General features: G+C 43.5%; 1 protein-coding gene across 9 annotated transcripts in view; it reads right to left on the reverse strand.

The window, feature by feature from the left end:
* DYNC2H1 (dynein cytoplasmic 2 heavy chain 1) overlaps positions 1 to 21268 on the reverse strand; it is a 274182-nt gene that overhangs the window by 139574 nt on the left and 113340 nt on the right. For all 9 annotated transcript variants that reach the window (XM_044257764.1, XM_044257766.1, XM_044257765.1 and 6 more), the window contains 5 exons: positions 10825 to 10988; positions 9026 to 9145; positions 8137 to 8271; positions 5836 to 5979; positions 2654 to 2743 (listed from right to left, as the gene is read on the reverse strand). In XM_044257764.1, the coding sequence (XP_044113699.1) occupies positions 2654 to 2743; positions 5836 to 5979; positions 8137 to 8271; positions 9026 to 9145; positions 10825 to 10988 (653 nt within the window). The remainder of the gene's footprint in view (positions 1 to 2653; positions 2744 to 5835; positions 5980 to 8136; positions 8272 to 9025; positions 9146 to 10824; positions 10989 to 21268) is intronic.

Consider the following 21268-nt stretch of genomic DNA (forward strand, 5'->3'; position numbering starts at 1 on the left):
ATAAGGAATTGCACATGCGCACCACACTGCTGAGGACACCCAGCCTTCGCGCCCCCGTGTCGTGCAACAGGAAGCTGGCTGGAGCCTCACTGCCGTGTGTTTGCCCAGGGAGCAGCCCCAACTAAACTCCACTGACAGAGTCAACCATCTCCACGCTGAACATGCACTGTATCTTCCCTAATTACATGACAGAACACATGACATAAGGGTTTAAATCTCATCAGTCAACACAGTGTATTACTAAAAAAAAAGTAAGAACACATAGGCAGAGGCACAGACTTATGGATCAGAAACAAGGAATTCCGAACAAGGTGCTGATCTCTGCAGTGAATAGGAAAGTTTCTATTATCTTTCCATTGAAACATTTTTAAACTAAGTGCAGGTCTGTGATATTTTCACAAATCACAGCCTATTTCAGTGTATAGGTCTTAAAAGAAAAGTAAAAAAGCATTAAGTATATTCTTAGGAGAGTGATCAAAATGAAGCTTTGTGGCTCTAATGTATTTGCTAGAAGAATAAGAAAGGTTAAAGCTACCAAAGGAAGGGAGAAAAAATGAACCAAGACGGGATCAGGGAGGGAGACAAACCATAAGAGACTGTTAATCTCAGGAAACAAACTGAGGGTTGCTGGGGCGTGGTGGGCAGGGACAGGGTGGCTGGGTGATGGACATTGAGGACGCCATGTGCTATGGTGAGTGCTGTGAAGTGTGTAAGCCTGAGGAATCACACATCTGTACCCCTGAGCAAATAATACATTATATGTGAGTGATGCAACATGGGGGCTTAAGTGGGTAGGAGAAGAATCCATGAAACAAGATGGGATAGGGAGGGAGACAAACCATAAGTGACTCTTAATCTCACGAAACAAACTGTGGGTTGCTGGGGGGAGGGGGGTTGGGAGAAGGGGGGTAGGGTTATGGACATTGGGGAGGGTATGTGCTTTTGGGTAAATTGGAAGGGGAGATGAACCATGAGAGACTATGGACTCTGAAAAACAATCTGAGGGGTTTGAAGTGGCGCGGGGGTGGGAGGTTGGGGTACCAGGTGGTGGGTATTATAGAGGGCACAGCTTACATGGAGCACTGGGTGTGGTGAAAAAATAATGAATACTGTTTTTCTGAAAATAAATAAATTGGAAAAAAAAAGTAAAAAAAAAAAAAACTAATTATAAGAATTCATAACATAGCAATCAAAAATAAATCCAATGATTAAAAAATAAAATTTAAAAATAATTACAATAAAATGGACTTGTTCTGTAAACAGCTTATTCTTTAGAATACCAAGAAAATCAACAAACACGGCAAATAAGGAATGTAAAATAAACTTAAAATAAAGCTTGAAACTCAGAAAATATTTTTAAGTTGTGTCTGTGTAATAAAAATGCTTAAGTATTATGTGCAAAAATACATTACACAAATGTTAGAGATGCCATCCTCATATCCACCTAAGGTCATAACGTTTTAGGGACAAATTGGGCTTTGAGATCATCTGCTTATAAGCAGATATTATTAATCTGGTTATTATTAATCTGGATATTATTAATCTTTCTATTTTTTATCAAATTATGGCTTATAAATATTTTTTATCTCCTCTGAATTTTTATTAAAGCTATTTATTTTACCTTCCTTATCTGCTTGTAATTCCTCATGTATGCAAGTTAAAACTGGGAGCCAAATTTTTAGAAGGATGGCTAACCATAAGAGTCCAAAATACACATATACACTGTCTATAGACCTACATGGAGTCTCCACAGTTCTCATTAAAGAAACATCCCACAGAAATGTCCAACTATAGGTCTTTGAGCGTCCAGTAATAATTCCATCTCAAGGAAAGATCATCAATATTCTGACTACTCAAAAAAGTTACTGTCCCCTTCTGAAGAATGTATTCACTGTATCTTTCCCAAGATTTTCTAAGAACCCTATGTACCCGTACCATAGTAACTCTGTTTCTCTCATGCAGTTAATTGCCTTTACAAAGCTCTTCCTCATCTAGCTCAGCCTATACCCTAAGACCAGTACTTAAAAAAAAAAAAAAAATCCTAAGTGAAAGCTTCTATTTTCTACAACATTCAAAAATTTCTAAATTACATTTCACTTTCTATTCCTTGGGGACCCTTGTAATACGAAGACACCCATGACAAATTTCACAACTCAAGATTAGGCATTAATTTACTTCCTAACGCCAGGAATGGAACCAGTTTTGTCTCCCAACCTAGGGGATACTGGCCATATCAAGAGGTATTTTTGAATTTAACAACTGTGTAGAGGAAGTATTCCCAAACAGACCCCCCAAACGTCCTACTGTGGTGCACACTGGCACCAGTGCTGAGCAGGGGACACCGGTGCACCTAGAAAATGACCTCCACAGCCTGTCACAGGGTCCTCCTTATGGGCTGTTGGTGTCCAGAGCCATGGCGGCCGACCCCCTGCACGTGTGCTCTCCCTTCCTTGCTCGCATTCTCCTCCCTCCCAGCCACACCCCGCCACGCCATGAGACCTTCCAGTTAGCAATAAGCATCATTCTGGGAAAGTACCAGAAATGCCAATTTCAATACCTTTCTGTAGGTAAATGTGATACAAGTTAACTGTAATAATGAATCAAATCAAAATACAGGTTGTATTTTATACATGGAAAAAACAGTACTTCTTACCTTGAATAGACAACGGCATATATATTCATAGACCATATGTTTTAATGAGCTGATAAGAGACTGGATTCTCTGTTCTGTATTTTCAGATTCCTATAGATTACAATTAGAAAATTTAAAAAACCATTAGGAAATTTATAAACATGTAAATAATACCCCATAGCATAATCACACCTATAAACTGCTCCTCCAGACTCAAAGCTGATTCTGGAACAATTATCTTTGTCAATTCAAGGGGCCAAACAAGTACATTAAATTTGTACACTAATACAAGAAAAATATTTGATGTATTTTTCTTTAATGCACAGAGTTAAGGATTTAAATGAATGAAAATTACAGTCAATTTCTAATAATACAATGTGAATTGAATTTGACGATACCACTTTGATACCTAATGGCGTTTAAAATACTATGAGTATGGGATAAATCCATTTCATTCCTTGTATTATAATGATCAACCCAGCCCCAAAACAGGGTGACCAGAACCACCCAATATAAAATTTTCTAATCCTCAATATAAGAACCTGAACAATGTTAAACCACGCCTTCCACGTTAGCTGAAGATGGACAATAACTTCGACCGTGATGCTGTTTAAGAACTCATACCACCTTTAGTGTTTCACCTGTTCTCTGCTTCTGTGTGGTACATGACTGCCATGATCCGGAAAATAGCCCTAATGGCTGTTCCCTCTGCTTACTAAGAAGGGCTTGGTGTGGACACCGACAGAGGGGACTGTCAAGGCTGGTCTGTTCCCCAACAGTGGTAGAGCTTTACATCTCACCTCAGGGAGCACTTGGAGGAAACAGCCCGTGAAAGTTCCACTCTGCTGTACTAGTTAGCTAAATTTTCTTGCTTGCTTATGATTATAACTGACAAGAAAAAACCTCATACGACAATTGTAACATTTCGAACGACAATTCTAACAGTTTCAAGAACTATATCCAGGATAAGCAGGGTGAGGTGTGACACCGACATAAAACCACACAGGCTGGAGCTCCTGTGCAGCAGGCCCCGGCCCGGGCCCGGGGTACCTGTCCTACCTGAGAGCTCACGTGGCAAACAGCCTCTCCCCTTCACTACTGCTTCACGAAGATTACGCACATGCACAATACACACAAACACACACACACACAAACATATACAGGCACACATACGGAAATACCAACATGCACATGCACACACAAAATACACACAAACACACACATGCACACACACACAAAGGTCAATGTTATTCAAGAGCTACACCACCAAAGACTGCCGGTTCCTGAGGAGACACGGAGCTGCGCACCAGAATAACCCAAGTTCTCACTGGGTTCAGGCAGAACTGCTAACCTCCTCACCAGTTCTCATTCTCCTTCAGAGTCGCGGACTTTTTTTTTTTTTTTTAAAGATTTTATTTATTTATTTATTTATTTGACAGACAGAGATCACAAGTAGGCAGAGAGGCAGGCAGCAGAGAGAGGGTGGAGCAGGCTCCCCGCTGAGCAGAGAGCCCGATGCAGGGCTCGATCCCAGGATCCTGAGATCATGAACTGAGCGGAAGGCAGAGGCTTAACTCACTGAGCCACCCAGGTGCCGCCAGAGTCACTGACTTTGAACAGGAATATTTTTACACTAAAGGAAAAGAAAGAATTTAAAATAAACTTATAATTGTGTGCTTTTTCTAAGTAATTTATGAGAAATTTATCATGCAAAAATTATTCAAAGATATAATCCACAGTTGGTGGAGACACAGATGGAAAAGGCGTTGTCACTGCCTTGATTTAACACGCCAACAGCATGTGTCCCCAAAGGCAATGAGAAGGCATTTGTCTGAGAGCTTACAGACGGGCACTTTGGTCCCGGTCATCCAAGTCTAGGAATTTAACTCAGAAGAAAACTAGAGAAGCAACCCACTGAAAAAAAAGAAACCATCAATGTCTGTAGCTGCCTTAAAACACAGGCCCATTCTTTGGGGCGCCTGGGTGGTTCAGTGGGTTAACCCTTTGCCTTTGGCTCAGGTCATGATCTCGGGGTCCTGGGATCAAGCCCCGCATCAGGCTCTCTGCTCAGCAAAGAACCTGCTTCCTCCTCTCTCTGCCTGCCTCTCTGTCTACTTGTGATCTCTCTCTGTCAAATAAACAAATAAAATCCTTAAGAAAAACAAAAACAAAAAAAACCCCATAGGCCCATTCTCTGACAGCCTCTTGCCAAGAGGTGTGCCCCCCCCACACACCCTCTCGATCCCAGCAGCTTTGGGACTGCTTCCGCCAGACTGCACACAACACAAGTGACACTGACCCCAGGCTGACTTACAACAGCTTCTGCCTCATGCACCGGAACACATGTTCAGCCACCAACATGTCCTACCAGACATCTGCAACTCTGTGTGGCACAGAAGTCCAGCTCGGTGTCCTCCTCACCAAGCCCTCTAGCCCCAGGCACCGGGCGAGCAGGGGAGCCTCCCCCTTTCACCCCTGCTCTGCCCCTCCTGTCCCAGCTGAGGTCCCAAACACTGTCAAAGAGAGGGGAGCCATCGCTGCTCGGCCCTGGCCAAATTTCCCACAGAAGCCATGAGCTGAAGAAAACCACCATCAGATCGGCCGAGCCTGGGGTTAGGAAAACGTCTAGATAGCACGTGCGCACAGGGCTCGGACCGTCCAGCCTCACAATCTTTCGAAACACTGTGCAGGTTTCTACGGAGGGCATGAAAGCTGTCCGCGCTATGCTGGGGCTTACTGTAAGGACTGTGCGATCCCTGTGGGTGAAGACACCCCCTCCCCCTTAGCAGACACACTCCATAAGGCAGAGGACACTCCTCTGGCCTCCTTAGCTACAGGACCTGGCACGGAGCACAGCTCAAATGACTGACAATGACATTTTCAGTGTTGTTTTCCCCAAGGAATGAGATTATGTAGATAATTTCTTAGCCTTATACCATTTTAATGATAATCTATTACTTATGGATTTGTAGTCAGAACTGAAATCATTTCCATTGAGAGGACGGTCACCCCAGGATGGTTGGTATAGAGGGCAAAACAATTCAGCTGGTTTCTGAGCTAGTGTCTTAAGATAGTTTGAAACAGTCCCATCAGCCTTCTGAAACAGAATTCCAGACAAGTTTTCACAGGCAATTCTCACCGTAAGCCAAGCCCCTAGTCAAGGCACCTCAGCCACTGCCCACTATGGGATAAGGACGGCGTACCTGCTTGTTCCGCAGAGCTCGCTGGAAAAGTCGCAGAAAGGCCGCCAGGCTGAAGCGGTACATGTTGTTAATTTTGGACAAGTCGGAGATGATGAAGTACATCTTGCTGGCGCTGTCAGCCAGGGGAAGGTAGGCGTCCCGCTCCTGCAGACCAGAGGGCGGGGAGTTAGCCCTCAGCGTTGGCATGCACCTGCCACCCCATGCCCCGCCGGCCGCCCTGCGCGTCCCACACGGGTGCCACACGGTGACAGGTCACACAGCACCATCTAGCCTGCCTTCCTCTTACAAGACTGAGCACCGCAGATTAAAGAAGTCTCAGCTCCGGGACCACATGCGCGGCCCTCTGGAGGGCGCAGAGCACCTGCCTGAGGGAGCAGTGAGGGGGACTGCTCAGCAGTCATGCCCCAGGAGAAGCGGTGCGACTGTGCGTGCCCAGAGGGAGGCAGCGTAGGGTCGCTGTTAGGGTGGCCAGACGGCAGGGCACCACCGCCCCTGTGGGGAGGGGAGCATGGAGACCGCAAGTGTAGAGCGACCGCGAGTGCAGAGCAGCCTCCAGTGTAGAGCGGACCCCAGTGTAGAGCGGACCCCCAGTGTAGAGCGACCCCCAGTGTAGAGCGGACCCCCAGTGTAGAGCGACCCCCAGTGTAGAGCGGACCCCAGTGTAGAGCGGACCCCCAGTGTAGAGCGGACCCCAGTGTAGAGCGACCCCCAGTGTAGAGCGACCCCCAGTGTAGAGCGGACCCCGAGTGTAGAGCGGACCCCCAGTGTAGAGCGACCCCCAGTGTAGAGCGGACCCCAGTGTAGAGCGGACCCCAGTGTAGAGCGGACCCCCAGTGTAGAGCGGACCCCAGTGCAGAGCGGACCCCAGTGTAGAGCGACCCCCAGTGTAGAGCGGACCCCAGTGCAGAGCCGACCCCAGTGCAGAGCGGACCCCCAGTGTAGAGCGGACCCCCAGTGCAGAGCGGACCCCCAGTGCAGAGCGACCCCCAGTGTAGAGCGGACCCCAGTGTAGAGCGACCCCCAGTGTAGAGCGACCCCCAGTGTAGAGCGACCCCCAGTGTAGAGCGACCCCCAGGATAGAGCGACCCCGAGTGTAGAGCGACCCCCAGTGTAGAGCTGACCCCCAGGATAGAGCGACCCCCAGTGTAGAGCGGACCCCCAGTGTAGAGCGGACCCCAGTGTAGAGCGACCCCCAGTGTAGAGCGGACCCCAGTGTAGAGCAGACCCCAGTGTAGAGCGACCCCCAGTGTAGAGCGACCCCGAGTGTAGAGCATGTGGGTGCTGGTGCCGCAGGAACACTGGTGGAGCGGAGCCTTGACCGGGGGTCAGGCTCCGCGTGGGCGCAGAACAAACGGGAGAGCACACGGACTCCTGGGACGGCAGGGAAGAGGCCCCAACGGGGCAGGGCCTAGTGTTCCCAGCGGGACTCAAGAGTCACTGTGATCCCAGCGCCAGGATCACAGAGGTGGTGCCGTTACGGGGTGCCTCAGTGCTGTGCGTGCAGGAGGGAGGCCAAGCCCTGTGCTGTGAGACCGGGAAGAGAGGGGTGCACCATCGGCTGGGCTCAGCCAGGGGGCCGGGCTTGCCACGGGCTGCACACCTGCTCCTGCAGTGGTTCCCGCAGGGCCTTTCCCAGGACAAACGGCAGTGCCCTGCAGGGGCACAGCCAGGACAAGGGCTGGATGGCACCGAAAGGATGCCTTCAGCACGGGCCCAGGCGAGGCTGGAGCCCAGAAATGCATGAGAACCCTCATCTGTCCGGGCATCTGTCCACCTTCAGGCAAAGCTCCATCACCAGAGTGCCGAAGGAAAGGCGGGCTGTTCTGAACTTGGGCTAGGATTTTGCAAAAGGGCTTATCAAAAGAAAGGCAAAAGGCATTTTTTAAGCCATGGCATCTTAAGAGAAGAAAACGTTTTTAATGGAAAAAACACCTTAGAACTCCTACTTAATATACTGAACGTGCCTTAATCTTAAAAAGCTCCAGGAATGGCAAAGATGCTCTTAGCAGTCATTTTCAGTACTCTCATTTTCAACTTCAGTATAGAACTGTCACCCCAGAACCAGAGCTAATGCGGCGCCAGAAGTCAGCAGAGGCCAGCGGACCTCAGGCTCGGTGCCCTGAGCATCTCACCCCACCCCCAAAGCAGGACCCATCAGACCCAGGTTCTGGGCTTTCTGAAGAACTTTCTTTTTTGTAACCGTCATTCCCCCGAAGTCCTGACTCTCCACTGTTTAGTCACATTAACATAAAAGTTTAAGAACACATGATATAAGATTACAAAAAAAAAGGAAACAATTACTTGGTCAAGGGAAACTTGGAGTTTGTAAGATTCTTTCAGCGACTCCTGAATAAGTGCACTGCTCGCTTTCGTCTGATTCAAAGACTCAATCAAATCCTTATTTTCCAAAATATTCCCTTGGGATGTGGCAAGTGTCTGCAGCAAAAATCCATAAAATAATGTGAATATTATCATACATATTAAAATAACCTATTAAAAGAAGCCCATCTTAGGGGCGCCTGCCTGGGTGGCTCAGTGGGTAAAAGCCTCTGCCTTCGGCTCAGGTCATGATCTCAGGGTCCTCTGCTCAGCAGGGAGCCTGCTTCCCCCCTCTCTCTCTCCCTGCCTCTCTGCCGTCTTGTGATCTCTATCTCTCTGTCAAATAAATAAATAAAATATTAAAAAAAAAAAAGTTTTAAAAGAAGCCCATCTTAGCTATCATTAAATAATGTTTATGAAAACTTACTTTATTTTAAAAGAATTTCAACATTTTATAGCTTATGAGAATGTTAGAGTAAATCATTACATAGTATATCAAAGGATATGTATTAATTTTATCAATCTAATAAAATAAAAACTACTTAAAGTTACAGATTAAATCATAATTTCATGCTACATTTTAATGCCACTTGAAACTCTAAGCACATAATAGATAATTAAACATTAGTGAAATAATACAATATAAAGTCAGTATTCCTTAAAAATCACTTATTGTAGACATTAATTACCATTACTTCTTAGGATCTTGTATTCCAAGACATCTACTTTTTTCTCTCTGATTTTTTATTTTAAGATATCTTTGATACAACCAAAAACATGTGGAAGGTATTACTGAATTTTTAAATAGCTATTAATTATATTCACTTAAAAAATATAATATAAGAAAGCATCCTGAATAACTAAATTTTACCTCTAAAAGAGATTCCTCAAGCTTGGCTAACTGTATTTTCTTATCTTCTTCCTGTTGTAATAGTTTTGTTTTCTGCTCCTCTAAGTCAGGTTTCTCATGCTGAATAGTTAAAGCCAAAAGCTAAAAAAAATTTTTTTAAGTCAGTTGTTTTAGCAGTAAAGTTCAAACAGAAAACAAACTTCCCACAAATAGGCCTTGTGTTGTGCCAAATATTGCAATTATTATGATATTATGTACTTCATTTGACTTTAATTAAATATGACTATTGTAATATTCATAATTCATAATATATTATAATTTTCGTAATTATTTTTGATGAAGAGGCAAATAGTTAAACTGATCAATAAAACATTAAATAGTATACGACGTGTAAGAAATTTTCTTACTTAACATATCAATATGTAATATTTAGTTCTAAAATTAGATTAAATATGTAACAACAATGGAAACTAGATTTTTTAAGTGGCAAATACCCCTATAAAGAAACAAAGAGATCTCTTACTTAAAATACTCTATCCTCCCAATCCCAGTGAGATACCACTTCACCCCCACTGGAACGGCTACAGTTGAAAAGACAAATAACAATGTGTGTCAGCAAAACGGGGAGGGGGGAACAGAACCCTCACATGTTGCTGGCAGGGAAGTAAAGCACAGTCACCCTGGAAAAGTCTGGCTATTCTTCAAAATGTGCAACAGAGAGTTACCACAAGAACCCGGCAGTCCACTAAAAAGCCACAGAACTGCACACTTTAAATGGGTGAATTAAATCAATCTTCCTAAAGCTATTTTTAAATGATATGTCAAATTCTTCATTTTGAAACTTTAAATTAGGGTTTATGACACGGGAGGGACATAGAACACATCACTGCAAAGCTGCCGGACAAGCGACCTCACTGAGCACTTTGGACGGATCTAACCCCATGCGTGGAGACGGCCAGGCTTCAGAAAGAATGAGCAATTTCATCAGTCAATTCTGCCAGGCTCTGAGTAATCCCTTCATAGTTTTATTATAAGAAGCATCATCCAAGTAAGTCAAAACATACCGTCCATAAAAACACATGCTGTGAGCTGTACGTTATTATAAGAAAAAGAATTTTAAAGGAAATTTTTGAAAATTATAACCAAGTAAAAATGTACCAAATATACACACTATCATAGTAAATGAAAACAGGAAGAGTCTACAACTGTCAGGTGAGTGAAAAACAGAAGGACTCCAAGTCAACAGGCAAGATAGCCTTAAGAGGAAAATGAGTGAGGAAACTATGTAAGCAAAAGCCTAGAATATAAAAAATCATTTTGAGATTCACATAATGGTCTAAATCATAAGAAGTCATACACAGAGATGAAAATTCAAAGAGGCATACGTTCTAGTGGAAAAACAAATGTCAGCTGGGGACTCTAACACCCGCCCTCAATCAGCCAAACAAGTCAACTGAAACGGAGTTCTCGTAATGTGAACTTCAGTTTTTATAATTAAAACAGAAAATGTAGCTGAACTCAATCTATGATCCTTCTCTCTCCCAAACCCTCCCACACATGACAGAAATCGACCCTGAAATTAACGTGCGGCTGGCAGAAGCAGCGCTTCCATGCTAACAACAGACCCACGAGTCTGACACAAATGATAAAGGAAACCCCAACGCTGGACTCCACCCACGAACAGACTGTCAAGACGGTTCCACAAGTTTAAACGCTAATCACTTCCACAAAGGCACCTCCAGTGCCGGGAGTCCTCTGAAACACCAAGCTGCACCAAGCTGCCGGAGACCACAGAGGTCACGTCTCGGGGCCACACGTACCTGTCCTCGCAATCCGCTCCTGGTGGTAGTGAAGTTGACCTCTGTAACGATGGAGGCTGCGTCCGGCGGGATGAAGGGATTCGGGTTTCTTGTTGACAAGAAAAGGCGGAATTCTTCATTGTAGTCAATAATTTTGTCACCAATTTGTACCACATAACGTGGTCCTATTTGTTTAAAATGACACAATTAGTTGGCTTCAATATTCTGTCTTTTGCTTCATGACATTACAAAACCCAATTTACATTTCCTAGTATTTCTCAACAGACACTAGCACAGGCTTTTTAGTAGCGTATGGAATAGTAGCAGTTAGCTGCCCAAGGAACTAGGAACCAGAATGCCCTGTTCGTCGGCACATACACAAACAGGGCTAAGCATCAGTCAGTAAGACGATTTGGGGATACTGATGCATCAAAGAAATATATACATATTACATTTTATTCAAAATTTTCCTGAAATGACTGATTATAGGTGACACAAACAAAAACAACTCAATTATATACAATTCTCCACGTAACTCATCAGTTAAAAGACGTTCATTGAGCGGCTTTGGTGGCTCAGTCGGCAAAGCGTCTGCCTTCAGCTCAGGTCATGATCTCAGGGTCCTGGGATCAAGTTTCGCATTGGGCTCCCTGCTCAGTAGGGAGTCTGCTTGGGATTCTCTCTCCCACTCCCTCCACCCCTCCAACTCATGCTGCCTCTTTCTTGCTCTCTCTAAAATACATATTTTTTAAAAAGTGTTCATTTTCTAGCTTTTAAGATGTACTACGTAAAGACAGAAAGAGCTGGTGAAAACCTAGGATTATCAATATATGAGGAACTGCAAGGATGCCCATTATTAACTTCGAAGGACCTATTCAGACTGCCATATACAAGTGATCTGAGGGAAGAAATTAAGAGAAAATGCAGTTCCGCCTCATAAAGGAGTACATTCCAAAATTTAATTAAAAAATGATATCCATTATACAGCACACACAGAAAAATAACTCAGCAATTATACCAAAAACTTAAAATTTTAAGTTGACAACAAATAATTTATTTTTTAAGTACAAAATACACACTTTCAAAGATTATTTTCAAAGACTAAGAAAAGTACTATAAGGAGTTTTTGAGAACCCCAGAATGGATTTTTAAATTTTACTTAAAAGCTTTTTTTAATTTAATATGAAAATAATTCAATAAGCACTTTATGAAAAAGGATATATAAATGTCCAAAAAACAGTATCAAAACAATGTTGAACTAACATTTGTGAAAAAACACAAATTTAAAGCCCCAATGAAATACTTCTACATCAAATGGATGTTTCAAGAAAACTTAAGCAGGATAAATGCAAAGAAAGCCAGTTCTAGTGCCATCATAATCAACTGCTGGGAACCAGCATAAAGCGTAAAGCATCAGGAGGAACCAGTTGTAAAGCATCGGGAGGAAAATGACCCATCGCTCACTGAAGAGCAAGGATAAAAGCAGCGGGTGGTTTCTCAACGGGACTGACAAAAGCTAGAAGATGAAGGAATAAAATCTTTAAAATGCTAAAGAAAATAAATACCAACCCAGAATTCCATGCCAGGCCGAAAAACAAATCTCCCTCAGAAATCAAAGAAGAAGAAGTTTGTTCCCAATGGGTCTTCCTGAAGGACACAAGAAAGGAAATGCCTCAGACAGAAGAAAGCTGAGAAGGGCGGAGAGGGGCGCACACGTCCCACGATGAGCACTGAGCCGCGTCCGCCAGTGCTCCGTCACGGGGCCACACACCTGACACTAACAGAACCCGGCCTGTGAGCCAAACAAGAATGACAATTTAAGGGGCGCCTGGGTGGCTCAGTGGGTTAAGCCTCTGCCTTCGGTTCAGGTCACGGTCTCAGGGTCCTGGGATCGAGCCCCGCATCGGGCTCTCTGCTCAGCGGGGAGCCTGCTTCTCCCCCTCTCTCTCTGCCTGCCTCTCTGCCTCCTTGTGATCTCTGTCTGTCAAATAAATAAATAAAATCTTAAAAAAAAAAAGAATGACAATTTAAAAAAGGAAAAATAACCTATATATAAATGAGGAGATGATGGGAATGATGAAAAACTTTGAGAACCATAGAAAGATCAATCTGTGTAAATACAGGGTTTTTTTTTAATTTTTTTGGTTTTTTTCAATTTATTTATTTTCAGAAAAACAGTATTCGTTATTTTTTCACCACACCCAGTGCTCCATGCAAGCAGTGCCCTCTATAATACCCACCACCTGGTACCCCAACCTCCCACCCCCCGCCACTTCAAACCCCTCAGATTGTTTTTCTGAGTCCATAGTCTCTCATGATTCACCTCCCCTTCCAATTTACCCCAACTCCCTTCTCCTCTCTAACACCCCTTGTCCTCCATGATATTTGTTATGCTCCACAAATAAGTGAAACCATATGATAATTGACTCTCTCTGCTTGACTTATTTCACTCAGCATAATCTCTTCCAGTCCCATCCATGTTGCTACAAAAGTTGGGTATTCATCCTTTCTGATGGAGGCATAGTACTCCATAGTGTATATGGACCACATCTTCCTTATCCATTCGTCCGTTGAAGGGCATCTTGGTTCTTTCCATAGTTTGGCGACTGTGGCCATTGCTGCTATAAACATTGGGGTACAGATGGCCCTTCTTTTCACGACATCTGTATCCTTGGTGTAAATACCCAGAAGTGCACTTGCAGGGTCATAGGGAAGCTCTATTTTTAATTTCTTGAGGAATCTCCACACTGTTCTCCAAAGAGGCTGCACCAACTTGCATTCCCACCAACAGTGGAAGAGGGTTCCCCTTTCTCCACATCCTCTCCAACACATGTTGTTTCCTGTCTTATTAATTTTGGCCATTCTAACTGGTATAAGGTGATACCTCAATGTGGTTTTAATTTGAATCTCCCTGAGGGCTAATGATGATGAACATTTTTTCATGTGTCTGATAGCCATTTGTACGTCTTCATTGGAGAAGTGTATGTTCATATCTTCTTCCCATTTTTTGATATGTTTGCCTGTTTCATGTGTGTTGAGATTGAGGAGTTCATTATAGATACTGGATATCAACCTTTTTTCTGTACTGTCATTTGCAAATACCTTCTCCCATTCCGTGGGTTGCCTCTTCGTTTATTTGACCATTTCCTTTGCTGTGCAGAAGCTTTTGATTTTGATGAAGTCCCAAAAGTTTATTTTCACTTTTGTTTCCTTTGCCTTTGGAGACATATCTTGAAAGAAGTTGCTGTGGCTGATATCAAAGAGATTACTGCCTACGTTCTCCTCTAGGATTCTGATGGATTCCTGTCTCACATTGAGGTCTTTTATCCATTTTGAGTTTATCTTTGTGTACGGTATAAGAGAATGGTCGAGTTTCATTCTTCTACATATAGCTGTCCAGTTTTCCCAGCACCATTTATTGAAGAGACTGTCTTTTTTCCACTGCATATTTTTTCCTGTTTTGTCGAAGATTAATTGACCACAGAGTTGAGGGTCCATATCTGGGCTCTCTACTCTGTTCCACTGGTCTATGTGTCTGTTTTTATGCCAGTACCATGCTGTCTTGGTGATCACAGCTTTGTAATAAAGCTTGAAATCAGGTAAGGTGATGCCGCCAGCTTTATTTTTGTTTTTCAACATTTCCTTAGCGATTTGGGGTCTCTTCTGATTCCATACAAATTTTAGGATTATTTGCTCCAGCTCTTTGAAGAATACCGGTGGAATTTTGATCGGAATGGCATTAAAAGTATAGATTGCTCTAGGCAGTATAGACATTTTAACAATGTTTATTCTTCCGATCCAAGAGCATGGAATGGTCTTCCATCCTTTTGTGTCTTCTTCAATTTCTTTCATGAGTGTTCTGTAGTTCCTCAAGTACAGATCCTTTACCTCTTTGGTTAGGTTTATTCCCAGGTATCTTATGGTTCTTGGTGCTATAGTAAATGGAATCGATTCTCTAATTTCCCTTTCTGTATTTTCATTGTTAGTGTATAAGAAAGCCACTGATTTCTGCACATTGACTTTGTATCCTGCCACGTTGCTGAATTGCTGTATGAGTTCTAGTAGTTTGGGGGTGGAGTCTTTTGGGTTTTCCATATAAAGAATCATGTCATCTGCGAAGAGAGAGAGTTTGACTTCTTCATTACCAATTTGGATACCTTTTATTTCTCTTTGCTGCCTGATTGCTGTTGCTAGGACTTCTAATACTATGTTGAACAAGAGTGGTGAAAGTGGGCATCCTTGTCTTGTTCCTGATCTCAACGGGAAGGCTGCAAGCTTTTTCCCATTGAGGATGATATTTGCTGTGGGTCTTTCATAGATAGATTTGATGAGGCTCTGAAGATAGTCATTAGGACATCCTGTGACCATGATGGTGTGTTACAACAACAATGTAGGGGCAGGCAGGGATCCACAGGGTCCAGTGCCCTGGGGAAGTGGCAACGCATTTAATTTATTTGCAATAAAATAAAAAATCAAAGATATACATTGTTATATATATCACAAAGATATGCATTCATTTGCAATAAAATAAAAAGTCAAAGATATACATATACTGCCATTAAAAATTAGAAAATGTTTTATCAAGAAATAAAACCAGGTTAATTACAAAACTGGATCAGAGATCAAATGACCTGCTTAGCTGCGTTAAATTACATAAAAAACAGAAAGACTGCACAGTGAGTGGAAATGAAAACCAAGTGATAAAGTGAAGAGAGGCGCCCTTGAGAAACAAGACTAACAGAAAGTGGAAAGTAAAAGAATAAAAATCATTACCATGCAGACACTAACCCCCCAAAGCAGTGTAACGATTCTAACAGCAGACTCTAAAACTTGACACATTTCTGTAAAAAAGGAGGACACTTCAGAACGATAAAGAAAATAACCCGAACAAGGAAAGATCACATTTTCAAGTATGTATGCACCCCAAAACACAGCTGCAAATATTTAAAGCAAAAACTAAGAGAACTAAAAGAAAAACAAATTTAAAAATCAGAGAACCTTTAAGAAATTCTCTCAAGAAATTAAAAAAAAAAAAAAAAAACAAGGCAAAGAGAGTATAGACACACAAAACAACACTCTAATGAACAAACCTGACAAAACTAATTTTAGGAAAAATTAAAACAACAAAGAGCAAATTTCACTAATTTTCAAGTGTACATGGAAAAATTAATGAAATGTCCAGTTATAGAGAAAGAACACTGGGGTTCGAACAACTGAGTACTGCAGAGCAAGTTCTCTGGCCACAAGGGAGTTGTGCTGAACATGAAAGGGCACGAGAAAATCTCCAAGTGCCGAGACATTAAATAACAACGACAAAGTTATGTAAGTCAATGAACTGAAAAGAAGCTGAAACACTGGCATGAAGCTGGAGGAGGGCCGAGAGGGAAATTTACAGACATCAATACATGTATTTAAAAAAAAAGATTAAATGTCAGTATTTTGAATTTCCATCTCAAGAATCTAGAGAAAAGAACACCAAAGAAAATCTAAGGAAAAATAACAGGAAGGGAATACCAAAGAGGAAAAACCAGTTCAAAAATACAACAAAAAGGGAACGATGGGCATTACGGAGGGCACCTGTTGTGATGAGCACTGGGTGTCATATTTCAGTGACAAATCACTGAACTCTACCCCTGAACCAGTACGGTACTGTAAGCTAACTAACTAGAACTCAAGTAAAAATGTGAAACAAGGGGCGCCTGGCTGGCTCAGTGGGTTAAGCCTCTGCCTTCGGCTCAGGTCATGATCTCAGTGTCCCGGGATGAAGCCCTGCATCGGGCTCTCTGCTCCACAGGGAGCCTGCTTCCTCCTCTCTCTTCCTGCCTCTCTGCCTACTTGTGACCTCTGTTTGTCAAATAAATAAATAAAACCTTAAAAAAAAAAAAGTAAAACAAAACAAAAAAAATAGCTAAAAAATTTAAAAATAAAGGAAATCAACAAAGTTAAAAGTTGGTATTTTGAAGAGATTAGTAAAACTGATAAACCTTCATTAAAGATTGATCGAGGGAAAAAAATGATCAATGTCAAGAAAGAGACATCATTATACAACCAACTTAAACCAAAAAGTTATGAGAACATTATACAAAATACACACCATTACATTTGGCAATTTAGACGAAATGAGCAAATGCTTTAAAGATACGTAACTTTAGCAAATGTGATACACACACACCATAGAAGACAAACCGAACAAGTCATACCGGCTGGCAGTTCACAATGAGGTCCTGCGGAGACATGGTATGGTCGTGGGAAGATGGCCCAGAGACGTCGGTCACAGGAGGGGCTTACATTAGGTGACCGGACAATGGTTCAAGGACCGTGTGGTTTTCCTGGGGAACAGGTGCGGACAATCGATGACTGTGATCTTAATAATGTTTCTCGAGGAGGAAGGGAAGTGGAAGGGAACTATGTGATAACCGGTTAAAACACCACAAAAGCAGAAGCCACTCCAGTTAGCTGGTTATCGGTGTGACCGGAACATACTCTCATTTGAGACTGAGACCTGAGGACGGTCCCAGCATGCTGTGTGTTGCTCGGTGCTGTGAAGTGACTCCCGGTCCGTGCGAACACCACGGCCAGGCTTTGAGGGCCAGGCCAGCCCACAGGAGTCCAGGGCTTCTGCTCTCTCTCCCATTTAGGCAACATACGGACACAAGCCAAACCTATCTACACTGTCAAGAAGGCGGTCACCCCTGTGCGGGAGCGTCGTCAACAAGGGGGCTTCTGCAGTGCAGATAAAGCTCTAGATCTGGCTCTGGGTGCTTACACAGGTGTATGCTATTTGCAAAAATTCATAAACTGCAACACATACATATTTCAATAAAATGTTAAAACTGAAAAACACCTGGTTTTCTCTGGTGAATAGGACTTGTCATGAGGAAGGAAGGGATGGAAACCTCCATCCATTCTGTACTATTTGGTTTTATAAATTGTGCATGTTTTATTTTGACATAAAATTTTTTAAATATTTCAAAGTAAAAGGTTCATTGTCTAAAAAGGACGCTTGGATGTAAGTGCTATGTCCTACCGTTAGGAAGTATCAGATGCGGAACACTAAAGCCCAACACGGGCGGACGGCTTCAGGCCTCAGTGTACACTGGAGTTAACCCACAGGGTTAGTGGCAAAGTCCATTTTGACCATTTTCTCTTCTGGACACAAAATCTTCTGTGAACCTTAGAGAAGCCTAGACACACCATGATGGGACACAAGTACAGATTGGTCTCCTGCTCTCTTTCCAGGGAAGTCCAAACTGACATGTTTATTATCTTGGTTCTAAACCTGGATCAGGTTTCAGATTATGGTTTGGTCAACATTTATAATAGATACAGACGTTGTATCTGTTTCCAGGTCCAAACTCTTCAAAACTATATTATCATCTAAACTAGACATATCCAAGTACCATGTGAACTGCCATCAAACATTCCATTAATGGGTAACAATGGGGTGACAGTCTCCACTGACACAACTGCTCCACTATACTGAATACCATCCCAGGCTGACTAGCTGAAGATCTAAGTGCGGACACATACAAAGCCCTGCCAACCAGATGACCAAACTGACAGTGCCCAGAGAGAAAGCCCATACGGCCCATTAAGAATAAACTGCTATCAGACAGAAGAAAGGGAAATGAAGGAGTCAATTCCATTTATAATTGCACCCAAAACCATAAGATACTTAGGAATAAACCTAACCAAAGAGGCAAAGAATCTGTGCTCAGAAAACTCTAAAGTACTCATGAAAGAAATTGAGGAAGACACAAAGAAATGGAAAAATGTCCCAGGCTCATGGATTGGAAGAAAAAATACTGTGAAAATGTCTATGCTACCTAAAGCAATCTACACATTTAACACAATCCTTATCAAAATACGATCCATTTTTTCAAAGAAATGGAACAAATAATCCTCAAACTTATATGGAACTAGAAATTACCCCAAATAGCCAGAGAAATGTTGGGAAAAAAAACAAAGTTAGCAACATCAAAATTCCAGACTTCAGGCTCTATTACAAAGCTGTCATCATCAAGACAGTATGGTACTGACACAAAAACAGACACATAGATCAATGGAACAGAATAGAGAGCCCAGAAATAGACCCTTAACCCTGGGGTCAACTAATCTTCGAAAAGCAAGAAAGAATGTCCAATGGAAAAAAGACAGTCTCTTCCAACAAATGGTGTTGGGAAAATTGGACAGCCACATGCAGAAAAATGAAACTGGACCATTTCTTTATACCACACACAAAAATAGACTCAAAATGGATGAAACACCTCAATGTGAGAAATGAATCCATCAAAATCCTTGAGGAGAACACAGGCAACAACCTCTTCCACCTCAGCCACAGCAACTTCTTCCTAGGAACATCGCCAAAGGCAAGGGAAGCAAGGGCAAAAATGAACTACTGGAACTTCATCAAGATCAAAAGCTTTTGCACAGCAAAGGAAACAGTCAACAAAACCAAAAGACAACTGACAGAATGGGAGATGATATTCTCAAATGACATATCAGACAAAGGGTTAGTATCTAAAATCTATAAAGAACTTATCAAACTCAATACCCAAAGAACAAATAATTCAATCAAGAAATGGGCAGAGGACATGAACAGACATTTCTGCAAAGAAGATATCCAGATGGCCAACAGACACATGAAAAAGTGCTCCACATCACTGGGCATCAGGGAAATACAAATCAAAACCACAATGAGATACCACCTCATACCAGTCAGAATGGCTAAAATTAACAAGTCAGGAAATCACAGATGTTGGTGAGGATGTGGAGAAAGGGGAACCCTTCTCCACTGTTGGTGGGAATGAAAGCTGGTGCAGCCACTCTGGAAAACATCATGGAGGTTCCTCAAGAAGTTAAAAATAGGGCTACCGCATGACCCAGCAACTGCACTACTGGGTATTCATGCAAAGGATGAAAAAATGCTGATTCAAAGGGACACATGAACCCTGATGTTTACAGCAGCATTATCTACAATAGCCAAACTATGGAGAGAGTCCAAATGTCCATCAACTGATGAATAGATAAGGAAGGGGTGTGTGTAGGTGTGTGTGTGTGTGTGTGTGTGTGTGTGTGCTGGAATATTACTCAGCCATCAAAAAGAATGAAATCTTGCCATTTGCAATGATGTGGATGGAATCAGAAAGTATAACGCTAAGTGAAACAAGTCAGAGAAAGACAAATACCATACGATTTCACTCATACATGGAATTTAAGAAACAAACCAGATGAACATATGGTGGGGGAAGGAAATAGGGAAATAATAAGATTCTCTTACTGACACAGAACAAAGTGAGGGTGCATGGGTGGAGGTGGGTAGGGGATGGGCTAGGTGAGGGCTGGGCATTAAGGAGGGCACTTGTGATGAGCACTTGGTGTGGCATGTAAGTGATGAACCACTGAATCCTACTCCAGAAACCAATACTGCACTGTGTGTTAACTAGAATTTAAGTAAAAATTATAAGGGGAAAAAAGGTATCGGAGCTAGTTCACAGATCCGGATTAGTACCGGTGAGGAACAGCCTGAGCGCAGAGACTGACATCTGGAAGGGAGCTCCTGCTTAAAAAGTCCAAAGTCCACCGCTACTGGCCCCGTCACAGCACATCAACCCCTGCCAGGCCGCGCCCGCCCCGCTTCTGCCCCGCGTCCGTCTGCCGCAGCAGCTCCAGGTTCTATTTCAAGCTCGCAGGGTCAGCTAAGCCCCGCAGGGTCAGCTAAGTCCCGCGGGGCCAGCGCGGCGCGGTGTCAGTCCGTGCGTGCGCATGCGTATCAGTTACCACGGTCCGGAGCGGGAGCTCAGACGTTCCCGCCAACGGGGCGGACTGCGGGAGCTGTGCAGGGAGAGGAAAACTGGGGTCCCGAGACTCTGCCCACGGCAGGGCCCGCTGCTCAGACGACCGGCTTCCCCACTTCTGGAGCGGGCATACCGGCCAGGTCCTCAGGTGGACCGCCCCCAGCGCGCACCGCACAGTATGGTTTATGCCCAAGGGTTGCTTTCGTTGGGGAGGAGGGGTCTGGAATGTGGTCTCCTGTCCGGCGGGACGGGCTGGCCACAACACCGTGCGACCGAGTGTCCACTAAGCCTCCTTGGCCCCTGCCACTGCACAGGCGCTGTCACAAGCTGGTCCTGGGAGCAGCAGGCTCCCCCGCAGGACCCCAACGGCAGAGGCTCGGAGGTTGGCACCTCACATCCGGACTGCTGACCTCACGCTACACGTTCTCTCTAGGCTGACTTCATCTTCTGTCTTGTCCCTGCGACGCATCTTAGCCCACAGTGAGACTGTTTCAAATCTTGTGTCTTCTGGACACACACTGTCCCTGGGAGAGTCTTGGAAACCCTGACACGAGGACACCTCTATAAAGGCAAGAGCTCACCGACTCTCCCTTCTGGACCACGACAGCATTCCCCCACTCAGCCAGAAAAGTCACATTCAGCGGCAAGACCGACACAGGTCCAAGTGA

This window comes from Neovison vison, chromosome 7 (assembly GCF_020171115.1).
Source record: "Neovison vison isolate M4711 chromosome 7, ASM_NN_V1, whole genome shotgun sequence".
Classification (NCBI taxonomy): domain Eukaryota; kingdom Metazoa; phylum Chordata; class Mammalia; order Carnivora; family Mustelidae; genus Neogale; species Neogale vison.